At 42.6% G+C, this 17,412-nt stretch overlaps 1 protein-coding gene across 2 annotated transcripts in view; it reads left to right on the forward strand.

Moving 5' to 3' along the window:
* The window catches only part of LOC309397353 (receptor-interacting serine/threonine-protein kinase 2-like), a 34,860-nt gene extending 17,935 nt beyond the window's left edge, over window positions 1-16,925 (forward strand). For both annotated transcript variants that reach the window (XM_081963316.1, XM_081963315.1), the window contains 10 exons: window positions 1,317-1,470; window positions 1,573-1,728; window positions 2,507-2,655; window positions 4,878-4,927; window positions 6,502-6,663; window positions 7,859-7,944; window positions 8,878-8,946; window positions 10,299-10,446; window positions 15,589-15,783; window positions 16,522-16,925. In XM_081963316.1, the coding sequence (XP_081819442.1) occupies window positions 1,317-1,470; window positions 1,573-1,728; window positions 2,507-2,655; window positions 4,878-4,927; window positions 6,502-6,663; window positions 7,859-7,944; window positions 8,878-8,946; window positions 10,299-10,446; window positions 15,589-15,783; window positions 16,522-16,820 (1,468 nt within the window). In that variant the 3' untranslated portion in view covers window positions 16,821-16,925. The remainder of the gene's footprint in view (window positions 1-1,316; window positions 1,471-1,572; window positions 1,729-2,506; window positions 2,656-4,877; window positions 4,928-6,501; window positions 6,664-7,858; window positions 7,945-8,877; window positions 8,947-10,298; window positions 10,447-15,588; window positions 15,784-16,521) is intronic.
* The last annotated feature ends 487 nt before the right edge of the window (window positions 16,926-17,412 follow it).

A 17,412-nucleotide genomic window follows, 5' to 3' on the forward strand; every position in this document is an offset into this window, starting at 1 on the left:
GAGTTTACCAGGGTGCTGTCAGGCACAAAGAATCAGGACCATACATTAAGTTAAAGTTCAGAAGATTTATTCCTCATGCCGATACACAAGAATCTAGACAACCAACATTCAATACTAAATTGGCACCAGATAAGGGTTAATGGAATTCAAGGGGGACTTGGACTGTTTGCGGCAACCTAACAATTCTAGGCTGATGACTCATTTAACTCCACCTCCCAGCTTTGCCTGTTCGGGTGAAGCTCATTCATTGTACTGTGCTGATCCCTGCTATTTTCCCAAACTCAACTGCATAATTGGTGGTAGTCGGAGAGTCCATTCATGCTTCCCCCATCAAAAGTGTTTTTTTTAAAAGACAATTAAAGAAGAAAACTCAAGATGTTGTCCACAATGTGATTGAAGTCCTGTCCCCCTTTTGTGTGCATTGTGGTGTGGCTACCATCTTGTTTGGATAAAACCTCATGCAGACCCTCCTTCCAAGGAGCCTGAAAAAAGTTATTATAGTTAGCCCTTCATTAAGGACCACTCATTCATTATCAGTTATGAAGGCACTGTATTGTGGCCTGCCAGCAGCCTGCAGAGCTGGCAGCAGATTCGGACAGTGAGGAGGTTGGGGAGGAACATGGGCCAGTCCTGGAGTCTGGGGAAGGCTCTGATGAGGGCTCTGTGTCGGAGGCAGAGAGGGGGCCAAAGCCGTCTGACAGTTATCAGCTGCCTTCAGAGTCGGAGATCAGTGGGGCAGAAGAACAGCTGGAGCCTGTTCCCAGTGTGCACATGCGCAGAGTTGCCAGATGAAGGGAACAGCTAAAGAACAGAGGTTGACTGGGGAGTAAGGCCTTACTCGATGGACGATGAATGGCCCTCCCAGAAGAGAAGAAATAAAAGAGGAGCGAAAGGGGAGTGGAGTTTGCAGGAGACAATTAATTCGCTTAATTGGTTCGTGACTCTCCGAAACTCCTTGCCAACTTTTGCAGATATCGGCCTGTCCGCTCTCCAAACCAGATAAGGTCTGTTACCGTAAATCCTCCCTTGAAAGACTTTGCTGATTGTGAACGAGCAGAATTCACAGTCAATTAATAAAAGGGTTTTTTTGTCAGGACAAAGAGTTGTTTTCATGCTCTTGGGAAGCCTCGGTCAGAACATACTGAACAAGGAGACTTACAATTGAGGCACAAAATTGCAGCTGTCACAGCGGCCCTCCTATCACGACAGCTACAATCAAAAGGGTGGGGGGAGAATGGAAGCACACACTGATAGATCATTTTGCAGTCTTGTTCTGTTGAAACAGTCTGACATGCAGATATTTTCTCCCCTTGCAGAGACTTCAAGACTCTGCTTCAAGAAGCCGCAAATACACAACGTTTACAATGCAGCCATCTCTTGCCGCTTTTGGGTATCTGCCAGTTTCAAGGTTTCCTCGGGGTTGCGACCACATGGATGCAGAACGGATCTCTCTCTTTGTTCATTCACGATGTAAGTCACAGAAGGCTAGAGGAAAATCCCCTCGGCTGGCTGTCCTTTAAATCAATGTTTTGAGAAACAGTGCATTCAATAAACACTATTTTTTTGCCCCAGCGTGAACTCTATCCAGACCTTCCTGTTCCTTTGAGCCTAAGGATCCTGTCAGATGTTGCCACCGGTTTAAGTTATCTTCACAGTTTGGAGTCTCCTATCCTTCATCACCATCTCAAACCTTCCAACGTGCTGTTAGATCTTGATTACAGAGCTAAGGTAGGTTTATCAAACATTTCCTCGCTTCCTCTGGACTGGCTGTCAGAACAAAACTTTAGTTGTCCAGGAACTCAACTTATAGGCAGTCCTCAACTTGCAACAATTCGTTTAGTGACCGTGTGAAGTTGCCACCGTGCTGGAAAACGTAACTTATGACCATTTTTCACACTTACGATTCTTGCAGCCTCCCCAGGATCACGTGATTTACATTTATTTTATTAATTAATTTATTAATTCAATTTATAGGCTGCACCCTCTCCACAAAGGGACTCGGGGCGGCGTACAACTCAATATACAGATAAATAACAAGGAGGAAGTAATCAAAACATTGTACAGCTCATAAATAAATAATCATAGGTTAAAAACAACACAATAGAATTTAAAACAATTAAAATACCCAAGAATTTAACATTTGGATGTTTGATAACTGGTTCATATTTATGACGGGCTCCTCGGCTCCGTTTTCAGCTCCGATGGCCTCCTGCAGCCCTGTGACAGCGAAAATGGAGTTCGCCACCCTCCTGAGCTCCATTTTTGCTGACAGAGGCACTGCGGGCCAGTCCTTCGCTGCTACCAGGGTGGGGCCAGATCTAAGCCCCCCATGGGCCAGATCCTGTCCCCTGGCATTGAGTTTGACACCCTTGGTCTCGGGTTTCCTGCCTGAGCAAGTTGTTGGACTAGAAGACCTCCAAGGTCTCTTCCAACTCTGCCTTTCTATTCTGCTCCTTTCCATTCTGCTCTGCCCCATTCCCATTCCTAATCTAATCCTATTTTGCAGATCTCAGATTTTGGCCAACCCACCTGGAGAAAACAGCAGCTGAGGGCAGCTTTGCAGAACTGTAACGAGGCGAGTTGCTGGGATTTGCTCTACCTTTCTCCTGAAATACTTCAGGGAGGTCAATTCTCACAAAAAGGAGATGTTTATAGGTGAGTCTTTAAAAAAGAAAAAGAATTAAAAAAGCATAACCAAGATAGATTTGAGAAGGAAAGGGAACAAGAAATGATGTTTAACTATTTTGGGGTCTGCGGAAGTACCCCTCCAAGAAAATAAAAATTAAGAGCCGGAAGAGACACCTACAACAATAGAAAAAGAAAGGAGGAAGAGAGGAGTGGAAGAGGAAGGGAGGAAGATAGAGGTGAGGAGAGGAAGATGGAAGGGAGAAGGAGAGAGGGTAGGGAGGGGAAGAGGAAAAGAGGAGTAGGGGAGAGGAAAGGAAAGAAGGGAAAGGGAGAGAAGGAGAGAGGGCAGGAAGGGGGAGAGGAAGAGTGGAGTAAGGGAGAGGAAAGGGAAGAAGGAAGGGAAAGGGAGAGAAGGAGAGAGAGGGCAGGAAGGGAGAGAGGGAGAAAGGAGTAGGAGAAAGGAAAGGGGAGAAGGAAGGGAAAGGAGAAAAGGAGAAAGGGCAGGAAGGGAGAGAGGAAGAGGAAGAGAGGAGTAGGGGAGAGGAAAGGGAAGGGAAGAAGGAAGGGGAAGGGAGAGAAGGAGATAGGGTAGGAAGGGGAAGGGGAAAAGAAGAGCGGGGAAGAGGAAAAGGAGGAAGGAAGGTAAATGAGAGAAGGAGAGAGGGCAGGAAGGGAGAGAGGAAGAGAGGAGTAGGGGAGAGGAAAGGGAAGAAGGAAGGGAAAGGAGAGAGGAAGGAAGGAAGTAGAGAAGGGAGGGAGGGAAAAGAAGATGGTGTCAAAACAAGCGAGGGATGGGTAAACAAAGCAACTCAAACGGTAGGTTATAACCCTGTCAATGGAATGACAAATGTATAAGAATGACGAATGTAAAAAAAAGAATAACAACTATGTGAATGAATACCTATAATTGTATATAGAGAACAAAAAAAATTCAAAATAAAAATTAAAAAAAGAAAGAATCTCAGGGCATTGTTTGTCAACGTGAGGCAATGGCTCAACTCTGTGGCAGGGTTAACTACCCTGGAACCTTCCAGAAATGGTGGATTGTCTGAGCAGGAGCCCAACCGAGTAGCTTCTTTACTTTTCATAGAAAGCTTGCATTAGATTTCAAAACTGAAGGAAGAAGGAAGTCATAAATTTTACCACTGACCCTTAGAATCATTAGAGTCATGAGTATTTTTGGAGCCGATTCTTCCTCATCAAGATGCTGCTACTTCTTGCTGAGTTTTCAACTGTGAGGAAAACTAGGTCTGGGGGTGTTGGGAGTGTGTTAGCACAATGGAATTACAAAAGGGATCCCGAACGCCATCGCTCTGCTAAACAAATAATTCCTTCAACGCTCCGAAATTATTTACTAAGTCTGCACTACTACTAATCTGCTCATTGTTCTCATTGTAAACAAATACAACATTTGTATACAAATACAACACAAATATAAAAAGGCAACATTAAAAATAAAAATATGGTTTTCTGCCTGGATGGTTTTCTATAATGAGCCGAAGGACAGAAAGAGGGAGTAGTGAGCTTCCTCCCATATTTGGGCATACCAGGGGTTGTAACACAAATACATACCTATTTCCCTGGCTCAGCTGATAAGGAGGAGAGCTGATGAGAGCTAAATAGCTTGAAATAGATCTATACTAGTCTCCCTTTATTTATTTATCAGCACAAATACAACACAAATATATATATATATATATATATATGTGTGTGTGTGTGTGTGTGTGTGTGTGTGTGTGTTTGTGTTTGTGTGTTCCAGCATAACTCTGGAACGTCTTGAGCAATTTCAACCAAACGTGGTACACAGATGACTTACTCTCTGGAAACAAATACTGTGGGAGTAAGATACCCCTAACGCCCCTTGGGGTGTATGTTCTGTTAAGATACAGCCTTTTGTGCCATAAAATGGCTTCTATTGTACAGGGCAGTGGAGTTGCCATGGTAATGGCTTCACAGTACTCCAGAAGGGGGCTCCCTCTGGTAAGGAGGAAATACAACATTAGAAATTATGTTTGGTCCAGACATTTTCCCCCTATAAATAAATACTTGGGCAACACTGGGTTATCAATAAAGGAGAATGTTTTGTAGCTCGGGGTTGAAATGAAAGGTCTTTGGTGCTCGCTGAAGTCAAGAGGTGCTGAGGAGTCATTTGAACTTGGACTTCCAATATAGCAGGTGTATCGGGCTGGGGAAACTGTTTAGATAAGAGACGTTACCAAATAACATTCCTTTTCATTGTTTGTGCCTAGTTTTGGGATGATGTGTTGGGAACTCCTAAGTCGACAAAAGCCACTGACAGGTAAGCAATCTAATAAAATGCTCAATCTAAGGTAATCTTCCTTTGATGGGTCATTTCCTGTTATCTGTTTGTCTTTCTGTCTGTCTATATGTCTGTCTGTCTGTCTGTCTGTCTGTCTGTCTGTCTGTCTATCTATCTATCTATCTATCTATCTATCTATCTATCTATCTATCTATCTATCTATCTATCTATCTATCATCTATCATGTCTGTCTGTCTGTCTGTCTGTCTATCTATCAATCAATCATCTATCATGTCTGTCTGTCTGTCTGTCTGTGTCTGTCTATCTATCTATCTATCTATCTATCTATCTATCTATCTATCTATCTATGAGTGTGTGTGTGTGTGTGTGTTTGTGTGTATTTTCCAGCATAGCTCTGGTAACAGCAGGAATTACCTTCTCGTCTTGGACATACCAGGGGTTGTAACACAAATACATATATACGTGTGTGTGTGTGTGTGTGTGTGTGTGTATGGGTACAACATAAGGAAATTGTATGTAAATTGTAAACAGTGATTTGGAAAGGAGGATTAGAAATTTTTGTTACTAAATATTATGGATGTTTAGCCAGAATACGCCATAAAGATTCAGTGTTATTGGAGGATTTTAGAAATACTAAATGAAATGCCAGTATGTGGTTATGTATTAAATCTTGGTATATTTTATGATGAAGGACGTTTAAACAATTATAGTCAAATGAAAATGGAGGTATGATGATGGTAAGATGTATAAATACTTGAGTTAATATGAATTATGCTTGATGACTGTGGAAGAGATGCCCGAAAGTCTTTTGTAACCAACTGATACACTTTCTACAGTATGTAAAGAAGGAGGATTCTTTGTGTTGTGTTTGTTTTGAAAATAAAAAATAAAAAAGTACATATATATAAAAAGAAGATAAGCCCTCCCCGAAAATATTGCAACACCGCAGCCGCCATGAGGTGACCACGCTCGCTGCCTCCTGCACCTCAAAAATAATAAGACCTCCCTGAAAATAAGGCCAAGTGCTTATTTCAGGGATCAAAAGAAAATAAGACCCTGTCTTATTTTGGGGGAAACACAGTATCTGTGGTTGCAACTTGTACTAGTTCTGTGAAGAACTGCTAGAAAGAAAGAAGGAAAGAGAGAGAGAGAGAGAAAGAAAGAAAGAAAGAAAGAAAGAAAGAAAGAAAGAAAGAAAGAAAGAAAGAAAGAAAGAAAGAAAGAAAGAAAGAAGAATAGTCTGACTTTTGGTTTAACGCTGCCCCCTTGTGTTTTTTCTTTTAATTTCCTTTCATGTCGTTTATATACCAGTGCGCCAATATAATAATAATAATAATTTATTAGATTTCTAGACCGCCCCTTCTCCCCGGAGGGACTCGGGGCGGTGTAAAGGTGTACACCAAGAGTACACCAAGGGTATCTGTCCATGGCAAGTTTAAGACCCATGGACTTCAACTGCCAGATTTCCCCAGCCAGCCATGGGAATTCTGGGGATTGAAGTCCGTGGGTCTTAAAGTTGCCAAATTGGGCATCCCTGATATAGGCTGTTAATAGCAGCGTTCTCTTCAGGACTTTTTTTTGTCTTGTTATAGGAAAAAAGACTTTGGTTCAAGCTATAACGGGGGTCTGCAATGGTTTGCGCCCAGGGATCGAAGCAGCATTCATACCAAATGTCTTGCCTCATCGGAACAAGCTGGTTCAGCTCATGCTTCTCTGCTGGCACCAAGAACTTCACTTCAGACCCAACGCCACAGGTAATATTGTTGGCTTTTTTACAGCTGATTTAGAAGTGGGGAATTCCCTCCTTCCCCCCCCCCCCCAAAAAAAACAGTGATGGCTAGCTGGGGAATTCTGGGAGTTGAAGTCCATCAATCTTAAAGTGGGCAAGATTGAGAAACACTGCTCTAGAGAAATACTATGTTATTTCAGCCTAATGTTTATCACAATTATGTTTAGGCTGCAATACGCCTAAATAAAACCACACTCAAGCCAAGATTGTATGGAAAGGACGGATGGAGGGAAGCTTTTTAAATGTGAACATGGTTAGGGGTCTGGAAGCTAAAACTTATGAAGAATGGTTGCTGGAATTGGGTATGTTTAGTTTGATGAAAAGAAGGACTAGGGGAGACATGATAGCAGTGTTCCAATGTCTCAGGGGCACTTGATGGTAGGACAAGAAGCAATGGGTGGAAACTAGTCACGGAGAGAAGCAACCTAGAGAACTAAGAAGAAATTTCCTGACAGTTGGAACAATTAACTAGTGGAATAATTTGTGAATGCTCCAACATTGGAAGTTTTAAGAAGAGATTGGATAACCATTTGTCTGAAGGGGCGTAGGGTTTTCTGCCTAAGCAGGGGATTGGACTAGAAGACCTCCAATGTCTCTTCCAATTCTATTCTATTCTATTCTATTCTATTCCATTCCATTCCATTCCATTCCATTCCATTCTCCTTCTCTGTCTAGTCCAGTCCAGTCCCCTTCTCATTCTATTCTATTCTATTCTATTCCCATTCCCATTCTATTCTATTCCATTCCATTCTATTCTAGGGTTTTCTGCCTAAGCAGGGGGTTGGACTAGAAGACCTCCAATGTCCCTTCCTATTCTGTTCTGTTCTGTTCTGTTCTGTTCTGTTCTACTCTACTCTACTCTACTCCACTCCACTCCACTCCACTTCTCCTTCTACTTCTCCTTCTTTGTCTAGTCCAGTCCAGTCCAGTCCCCTTCTCCTTCTATTCTATTCTATTCTATTCTATTCTATTCTATTCTATTCTATTCTATTCTATTCTATTCTATTCTATTCTATTCTATTCTATTCTATTCTACTCTACTCTATTCTAGGGTTTCCTGCCTAAGCAGGGGGTTGGACTAGAAGACCTCCAATGTCCCTTCCAAGTATTCCATTCCAATTAACAAATGAAATATCCTTCCTGCCTTTTTCTGTTGACAGAATGTGCAGCATTTCTAAAGGATATCCTCGGTACATTTCCAAAGGAGATGATTTCTGATGCAATCTACAACTTGATTTATGCCAAGGTGAGCCAAAAGAGGAGGTTGACTCCGGATCATTTCTTTCTTTTTTTAAAAAAAACCACACTGTTTTAAAAAAGAGGCTTGGTTACAAAATCCTCTAATTATGAATAGGATAACCATGGTCTCTCTTATTGTGCTTGAAATGCATCGTATTACACCACCTACTTTAGCCATGCTGGCATCTTGCCCTCTTTCTCCAGCATGATAAATTAAATCAAGCTCTTTTTAAAAGTAGAGAGAATTCTCAGTTTACAATCAGAAGGAAGCCCCAAATTTCTATCGCTTCTTCTTCTTGTGTCATGGACGTTGGTGATCATGGTGGCAATCCTATTTTTGTCAACAGTCACATGAAAAAGTGCTGCTGAGTTTTGTCCAAACCGGTCCCTTAGATTTTGAAGCCACGATGTTCTTCTCCTGCCTGGACCTCCTTTGCCTTCAATCTTTCCCTGGAGGATTAAATGAAGGATGCCGTATTTTTCTGGGTGTCGCATCCCATATCTAAAATATTCTAACTTTCACTTTTTAATGGCTTTGATGATTTCCTTTGGCTTCCCCAGGCGGCTCATCACCTCATCATTTCTGATTTTGTCAACCCAGCTTATACGTAACAACCGTCTGTCAGTCCACATTTCAAATGCTTCTAGTTTCTTCAAGTGGCTTGCTGTCAGAGACCGACTCTCTACTCCGTAGAGCAGGATAGAAAAGATGTAGCATCTGACAAGCCTGATTTTCAGTCTTAGGCTTATGTTGCGGCTGCAGAAGATCTTTTTCATTTGGAAGAATGCAGTTTGAGCTTTCCTTATCCTTGTCTTTACTTCACTGATCATCTCTGTCATGATCATTTATATCGCTCAGCGATGAAATTGAACAGAAGATGTTTTCTCAGAAGCGGAAGTCTAAGAAGCTTGATCTCACGGCGTCCGTTGTGTCTTTCAGGAATGTGCAATCAATGCTGCCAAAGGTCCAGTTTCTCACCTGCTTGAAACAGGGATGCGCAATTTAGAGGTGAGTAGAAGACGGCTTGGGGATCTTGCATTCAATTTAGCTATTGTCCTTTATGTCCCAAAGATGCTTTTTTTCAGGAGGCAACTGGGCACTTTCTTGTTTCTTCCTTTTGAAGATGTTTTGCTTCTCATCTAAGAAGCTTCTTCTCCATTGCGCTGTACAGTAGAATCCATTTTACGGCCGTACATTAGAAGCCATTTTAAGGCACAACAGGCTGTAGCTTAACAGAACACTTACCCCGAAGGGTGTTAGGAGTGTCTTACCCCCATAGTATTTGTTACCAGAGATTAAGTCATCTGTGTACCAAGTTTGGTTGAAATTGCTCAAAGCGTTCCAGAGTTATGCTGGAACACACACACACACACACACACACACACACACACACACAAACGGCCATTTTTATATATACAGAAGAAGATAGTAAAATTATATATGATGCCAATCCAGCCCAAATAACTGTACAAATATACCCACAATTCTGAGGATTAAATATTTTGGAAAATACCAGAATATTTATCTTTTTTTTGGGTGTAGAACATGGCAATGTGGATATTTTCACAGAAGCCAGGAGTTTGCTAGAAGTAAATCTTCATGACGAGGAAGTGGTTTACTTATTTATTTATTTATTTATTTATTTATTTATTTATTTATTTATTTATTTATTTGATTTGTTAGCCGCTCCCTCTCCACAAGGGACTCGGGGCGGCGTACAATAAATAAAAGCACATATATATATTACACGGAGGGGTAACAACCATTACAATACATAAAATAATAATAATGAGATTAGGAATTAAAATACCCCAGTTTAAAATTACTAATTTAAAACAACTGTCAGGAGGAATAAGATGGAATTATGGTTGAGCCAGGCCAGATAGCTGAAAAAGGTGGGTCTTGAGTTTTAAACGGAAGGAGCGGACCATTTCTCACACTTACAACCATTGTGGCATCTCCATGTTCATGTAATCAAAATTCAGCTGCTTGGCAACTGACTCATATTTATGACGGTCGTAGTGTCCCGGGGTCATCTGATCCCCTTTTTCTCACAAGCAAAGTCAGTGGGGAAGCCAGGTTCACTTAACAACTATAACTTAACGACTGCAGTGATTCACGTAACAGCTGTGGCAAGAAAGATCATAAAATGGGGCAAAATTTACTTAACCACCGTGTTATTTAGCAACAAAAAATGTCATCTCAATTGGGCTGGTAAGCTAAGGCCTCCCTGTAGCACGTTTTCTTTAATCTTCCCATTAGAATTCATACAACTTTCTAAAAATGTGCAGCTGTAGAAAGAGAAGCGTTTGGTTAATGTAGTTATTGCAAATGATGTCATTTCTCGTTGCTTGGTTTAGGTCATCTGCCCTCAGAACAACAATGTGCCCAACAAGGAAATTGTGTTAAAACCGCAGAGCTTATCGTGTGAAACAGGAAATCCAGGGAATAAATTGAACCAGACTGTCCTTGTCAGCAAAACACCTCGAGAGACAGCCTTAGGAAGAGGTAATGTTTGTGTTAGCTCTTTTGTTGTTGTCAGTTGCGAAGTCGTGTCCGACCCATCGCGACCCCATGGACAACGTTCCTCCAGGCCTTCTTGTCCTCTGTCACTCTCTGGAGTCCATTTAAGCTCATTCCTATTGCTTCCGTGACTCCATCCAGCCACATCCTTCTCTGCCATCCCCTTCTTCTTCTTTTGCCCTCCATCATTCCCAGCATGAGGCTCTTCTCCAGTGAGTCCTTCCTTCTCATCAGGTGGCCAAAGTACTTGAGTTTCCTCTTCAGGATCTGGCCTTCTAAAGAGCAGTCAGGGTTGACCTCCTCTAGGACTGACCGGTTGGATGGCCTTGCAGTCCAAGGGACTCGTAGGAGTCTTCTCCAGCACCAGAGTTCAAAGGCCTCCATTCTTTGGTGCTCAGCCTTCCTTATGGTCCAATCTTCACAGCCATCCATTGCAACTGGGAAAACCATAGTCTTGACTGTACGCACTTTTATTGGCAGGGTGATGTCTCTGCTTTTTAGTATGCTTTTTAGGGTTGTTAGCTCAATTTAAATGGGAGGTGTTGATTCCGAACAAAGGTGCAGTGAGACTGGGGGGGAATGTCAGAGACATGTACAGTCCTAATTCAGCAAGACATTGGCTGTTATATGAAAGGACCGTATGAAAAGAATATGGGTGCATATTTGCGTGAATTCTCCTTGTGGAATGCAATTTCTCCTAGAGAAATGCAACCGGGCAGAACGCTGTGATTAATTGTATTGTAAAATAGAAAATAAATCATTATCGAATGCTAACAGTGGGAAGGAAAAGCAAGCCCTGTCGTTAGGGCATTTGGCTAACCAGTTTTGCAAACCAGACGAGTGGTTTTAAAGAACATGCAACCCAACCGCAATGATTAGACCATGTCTCTCCTGGTTTGACTTGGTCATCAAAGAATTGTGTTCAAAATGTCGCTGGCAGAAGCCCTACGAGGATATCTATTCCACCCTCCAATTCTCCCGGTAAACATATAAATAAACAGACCCTTTTTGAATTTAAGAAAATGGAGCCGGTGTCCCAAAGGTGCTTTTTCCAAAAAGGCAATTATATGGGACTTTCTTGGTGGTGATTCCTCTTTGTTGATTCTACATGCATGTATGAATCCGAGAGTCTTGGGTGAGTAGTGAAAAAACCAAGAAAGTCCCATTGACCTTTGGAAAGAGAACCTTTGGGACAATCATGACCTGGTATTGTGACCCTCCAGCAGCCAATAGAGCTGGCAGAAGAGGCGGACAGTGAGGAGGTTGGGGAGGAGCATGGGCCAGTCCTGGAGGCTTGGGAAGGCTCGGATGAGGGCTCTGCGTCAGAGGCAGAGACGGGGCCAAGGCCATCTGGCAGTGATCATATCCCTATGGAGCTAGACAGCAGTGAGGCAGAGGAACAGCTGGAGCCTGTTCCCAGTGTGTGCATGCACAGAGCTGTCAGAAGAAAAGAACAGCTCAAGAAATCAGGGTCAACTTGGGAGTAAAGTCACAGGTGGGAAGGTGAATGACCCCTCCCAGAGGGAATAAAAGAGGAGCGAAAGGGGAGTGGGCTTTTGCAGGAAACAATTTGTTCATTTCAGGAGTGTGAAGATCTGTCCGTGAATCTCAGAGACTTGCACAGCACTGCGTTTGGGAAATATTGACATGGCAGCTTTCCAAGATAGATAAGGTCTGTGGTCATAAATATCCCTTTGAAAGGCTGTTTGCCAGGCCTTTCTGAATGTGAAGGAGAGGAATTCACATTTGTTTAATAAAAGGTGTTCTGTCAGGACCAGGGCTCTGCCTCGTGCTTTTTGGGGGAAGCCTAGCTCAGAACACCTGGCTATTTGAGAGTCTCCATAAAGACACACCCAGAAATCAAGATCCCCAAAAGTATATTGTTTCCCTTTAGCCAAAGAATGATCATGATCTACCACATCCTTCCTTTGGGTGTTAATAATGTTCTTCTTTAGTTGCTGCTGACTGTTGAACTCAAGTGAGTTCAGCTGAGCCACAGGTGGATAGTTGAAACTTGTCTGCCTGTCCTATAAGTTATTTTTCTAACAAGGTTGTCACATGTCAGCAGGATGTAAAACAAGTCTGAATAAACAAAGCTGGGGCTTGAAGGTCATCCCAGAGTGGCTTCCCGTCTGATTTTTTCTCTGCTTGGTTTTTAAGATTAGACCAGAAACACCTCATTTGTGTGTGTGTGTAGGTGTAGAAAAGCACACTTAGGAAAGCTCCCCAACACTTTAAAAAAAAAACACTTTGCTGATTCAATGTGCACTTATGGGTTGGACTGCTGCTTCCAAGGCATTAGAAAATCTGATGAAAATAAAATTCAAAGAACTTAATCTGAAACCTCAAGGTATTTTTCTAATGTTACATACGGGGGAATAGATTTGAGAATTAAGCTATGCGTGTACGAGGAGTTTTCTGAAACAGAACCGAAAAGGGGAAAAAATGATTAAAAAAGGAAAAACAACAAAGATATGGGAGCTTTTAATACCTATACATATAGCAATAGGACTTAGACTTATATACCGCTTCGCAGTACTTTTACATCTCTTTCTAAGCAGTTTACAGAGTCAGCCTCTTGCCCCCCACAATCTGGGTCCTCATTTTACCCACCTCGGAAGGAAGGAAGGCTGAGTCAACCTTGAGCCTGATGAGATTCGATTTACCAAATTACAGGCAGCCGGCAGTCAGCAGAAGTAGCCTGCAGTACTGCACTCTGACCACTCTGACCACTCTGACCACTCAGTTCTCCAACTGATGTAAACATCACCCTACCAATGATGTAAATTGGCACAAGCGACGTCAGTTGTGCAATGATGCCATCATACTTAGAGAATAAAGTGCCCTAGTTTTGTTCTTTTGCATTTAATGGACATTTGTGAATAATGGACAAGCCTCACATCCAGTTAAAATGAGGTTTCCAATACCCATCCAGGTCCCTGCCTAGAACTGGTTCTCTGCAGAAAAACAGGGGGCATTGATATAATCTTGTCTTCTTTTTGCAAAGATGTAACTCTGTTTACCCAGCTTTCTCCCTTCAGGGCTTGAATAGTAGGTAAAAGTTCAGGAGTTGGGTGGAGAAGTATGCAAATAGATTGCCTGCCAGATTTGTTGAAGCTGAACATCTTGTTTTGAGTGGTTTCTTCTGTCCAGCCAGTGAGCTGGAAGGAAATTGGCTCAGGTGCCGAAGAGAAAGAATGGAATATACCAGGAGTGGACAATCTTATGCTCTGTGGACTTCAATTCCCAGAATTCCTGAGCCACCATGGAATTCTGGGAGTTAAAGTCCACAGGTCGTAAAGTTGGCATAGTGGCCTACCCCTGGAATAAACAATTTTAATCTAGTTGTGGATTAATATTATATGGATTTTAAAAAAAAACGTGTTAGATTTAGTTGTAGAACTTTATCACTATTGTCATAATTCATTACAAATTCATCAGTCCTGGCAAGGGTCGGGACAGTGATCAGGGGCCCAGGGAATTGGCTCTTTTGGATCTAGAGACAATAAGTATACCAGCGAAGAAAGAGACGTTAGCTTTGGTATAAACTCAAGCAAACAGATTTAAAAGCACAAAAATTTATATACAGCTAGATGACATCCAAATCTCTTACAAGCAGAGATACCCCAAGGGCAAACAGTTTCTGTACTACAAGAACTAGGTTCTGTGCAAAAATTCCCTGCCAATGGCAACAACCAATTTTTATCACAATCTGGCATCATAATTTTATGGCCCTATGATGGTCAGGAGACTACAAGAACTGACCTTCCCTGGGTAGCACATGATTCTGGGATGAGACCCAAAAGTCTGAGACTTTCACATTGAGAAAGGTTTTGAAGCTGCATCAACATTCCTCCTCTTCTCCTTTATTTAGTAAACTAATTTCATCTGTATTTTATCACTATTCCTTCATCCCTTTCTTGGTTTTTATTTTCTCAATTGTGATTGCGATGTTATGATCTTTTCATTATGATGTTGTTAGTTGTGAAGTCGTGCCCAACCCCTTCGCGACCCTATGGAGGACATTCCTCCAGACCTTCCTGTCCTCTATCACCCTCTGGATTCCATATAAGCTCACACCAATTGCTTTGGTGACTCCATCCAACCACCTCATTCTCTGCCGTCCCCTTCTTCTATGCCCTCAATCTTTCCCAGTATTAGGCTCTTCTCCAGGGAGTCCCTCCTTCTCATTAGGGGGCCAAAGTACTTATGTTTCCTCTTCAGGATCTGGCCTTCTAAAGAGCAGTCAGGGTTGATCTCCTCTAGGACTGACCAGTTGGATCGCCTTGCAGTCCAAAGGACTCGCAGGAGTCTTCTCCAGCACCAGAGTTCAAAGGCCTCCATTCTTTGGCGCTCAGCCTTCCTTATGGTCCAACCTTCACAGCCATACATTGCAACTGGGAAAACAGAGCCTTGACTATACGCACTTTTGTTGGCAGGGTGATATCAGTGCTTTTTAGTATGCTGTCTATCTTGGAGCCCAGAAAAATAAAATCTGTCACTACCCCCATTTCTTCCTCATCTATTTGCCAGGAATTGAGAGGGATGGATGCCATGATCTTAGTTTTCCTAATGTTGAGTTTCAAGCCAACTTTTGCACTCTCCTCCTTCACCTGCATCAAGAGGCTCTTTAGTTCCTGTTCACTTTCTGCCATTAGAGTGGTATCATCTACATATCTCAGGTTATTGTTATTTGTTTCAGCAATCTTAATTCCAACTTGTGATTCATCTAACCCCGCCTTTCTCATGTGCTCTGCATATGTTAAATAGGCAGGGTGACAGTATACAGCTTTGCTGGACTCCTTTCCCAATTTTGAACCAACCAGTGGTTCTGTGTCCAGTTCTCACTGTTGCTTCTTGACCTGCATCAAGAGACGAAAAAGATGGTCTGGTACTCCCATCTTTCAGTTATAATATGAGTGTTCTAATTGTTCAGCTACACATTGTGGAAGCTGCCAATCTTTGATCGGTTGTAAATCTAAACAAACAAAAAAACTCTATGCAATGTATTTCTAATTTGGTATGGACTGAACTGAATGGATGTTCTACTATTTATGATGTGACCAATAAAACAATTCATGTGTCCGTCTCAACACTTCCTTTGTCGTTTGGCATTCTTTCTTTCAGATCCATCTACAGGTGCCAGCAATGGATCAAGTCTTCCAGCCATTGTTCTTCCACCCCATTCAAAGATAAGCAACTATAAAACTAGGCCCTTCAACGGTGAGTCCAAAGGTTATCAGCCTCCGTTTCCGCAAACAGTGGGAGAACGAACTTGTCGCAAAAAGTGTCCACACAATTGGCCCAACAGCACATTAACAGGTGAGAATTAAAATTAAACCAGGATTGTGGGTAGGAACAGTTGTGCACTCCACTTTAATTCATTCATTAAGAGAAACACCGGCAGCGTAATACTTATTTTATTTTGCTTTTATATGAAAAGATGTGATTAAAATGTTATCATCATCTCTTTATTTTAAGGGGGGGGGGGTGTCTTTCAGTGATGAACTGTCCAGGAAAGAGATGTTCCTTCCCAGTTGCAAATTCCAGTTGCAACAAACAGCAAATGGTTTATGAATGAACCAGGAAATAGCAACAGCAATAGCACGTAGACTTATATGCCGCTTCATAGTGCTTTACAGCCCTCTCTAAGCGGTTTACAGTCAGCATATTATCTCCAACAATCTGGAAGGATGGAAGGCTGAGTCAACCTTGAGCTGGTCAGAATTGGACTCCTGGCAGTGGGCAAAGTCAGCCTGCAGTACTGCATTCTGACCACTGTGTCTCAGGGATGGATGGAAGGAAGGAAGAGCAATAGGAATTAGACTTATATACCGCTTCACAGTGCTTTACAGCCCTCTCTAAGTGGTTTACAGATTGTCTCCAACAATCTGGAAGGCTGAGTCAATCTTGAGCTGGTGAGAATCGAACTGCCAAACTGTTGGCAGTCAGCAGAAGTAGCCTGCGAGACTGCACTCTTAACTACTGAGCCACCGCGGCTCGGACCTCAGAAATGCCTCATGCTTGCATTCTCACAATCTTTGCTCCCCTGCCTTTCAGGTCCTACCTGCAAAGAAAAAAACTGCTCCATCCTCACCTTGGGCCGAGAAACCATCTTAAGTTCAATGACCGAAGGGCGTTTGAACCACCTCCTGGACGTCCTGCGTGCCCAGCAGCTCTTACCCAGGCCAGATTACGAAATGATCACGTCATACCCAACTTTGACAGGCCGGACCCGGGCTTTGATTGACACTTGCCTGAGTTTGGGGGAACAGGCTGCTGAGGCCGTGGTGACTGTATTATCCAGCAGTAAAGGCAGCCTTTTGCTGAGAAAGCTGCAGGCAAACCTGGTGAATTAAACCTAAATCTCAATTTGGTTTTGCACCGTGGCCTTATCCGTCCAAGGGATGCCTTGCATTCCTTTTTAGAGATGCTCATCCTCTTAAATGCCTGGATTGGATGAAGGTCAATAAATGCCTGGATTGGATGAAAAAAAAACAAGCTGCCCACTGCCTGAAGGAAAAGCATCAAGATTTGCTGTTTTGGGCATGATATTGGGATGAGTAGGCTCTAAGCTTTCTTGTTTTTCCTCAAAGGCAGAAGAGCACAAGGTTTTAAATTTTCACGTTGTGCCAAAGCGGCTTGTGGAGCTGTGGGGAATTAAAAAGTCATTTAAGGACAGGGCTTTGCCAGTAAACCACTGGGAGTAAAAGTGAGGTTGCTAATGGCTTCAAGCAAGAAGCAAGGCAGTTGGTCCACCTTCCGGAGCAAATTACACCTTTGGTTCCCCGCACCTGAAATCAAGGTGGCCCAAAGGAGAGAGAGATTCAGAATCCAGGTTTTTCTCAGATATGAGGAATGTAGAAGCGCAGCTGGGTTTATTCGTCGGCAATGGCTCAGAGAATAAGGGAAAACTCTGAAATGAAGGCAGGTTTGGTACTAGGAGATCTC

The sequence above is a fragment of the Natrix helvetica genome (assembly GCF_964273705.1).
Source record: "Natrix helvetica genome assembly, chromosome: 10".
NCBI lineage: Eukaryota > Metazoa > Chordata > Lepidosauria > Squamata > Natricidae > Natrix > Natrix helvetica.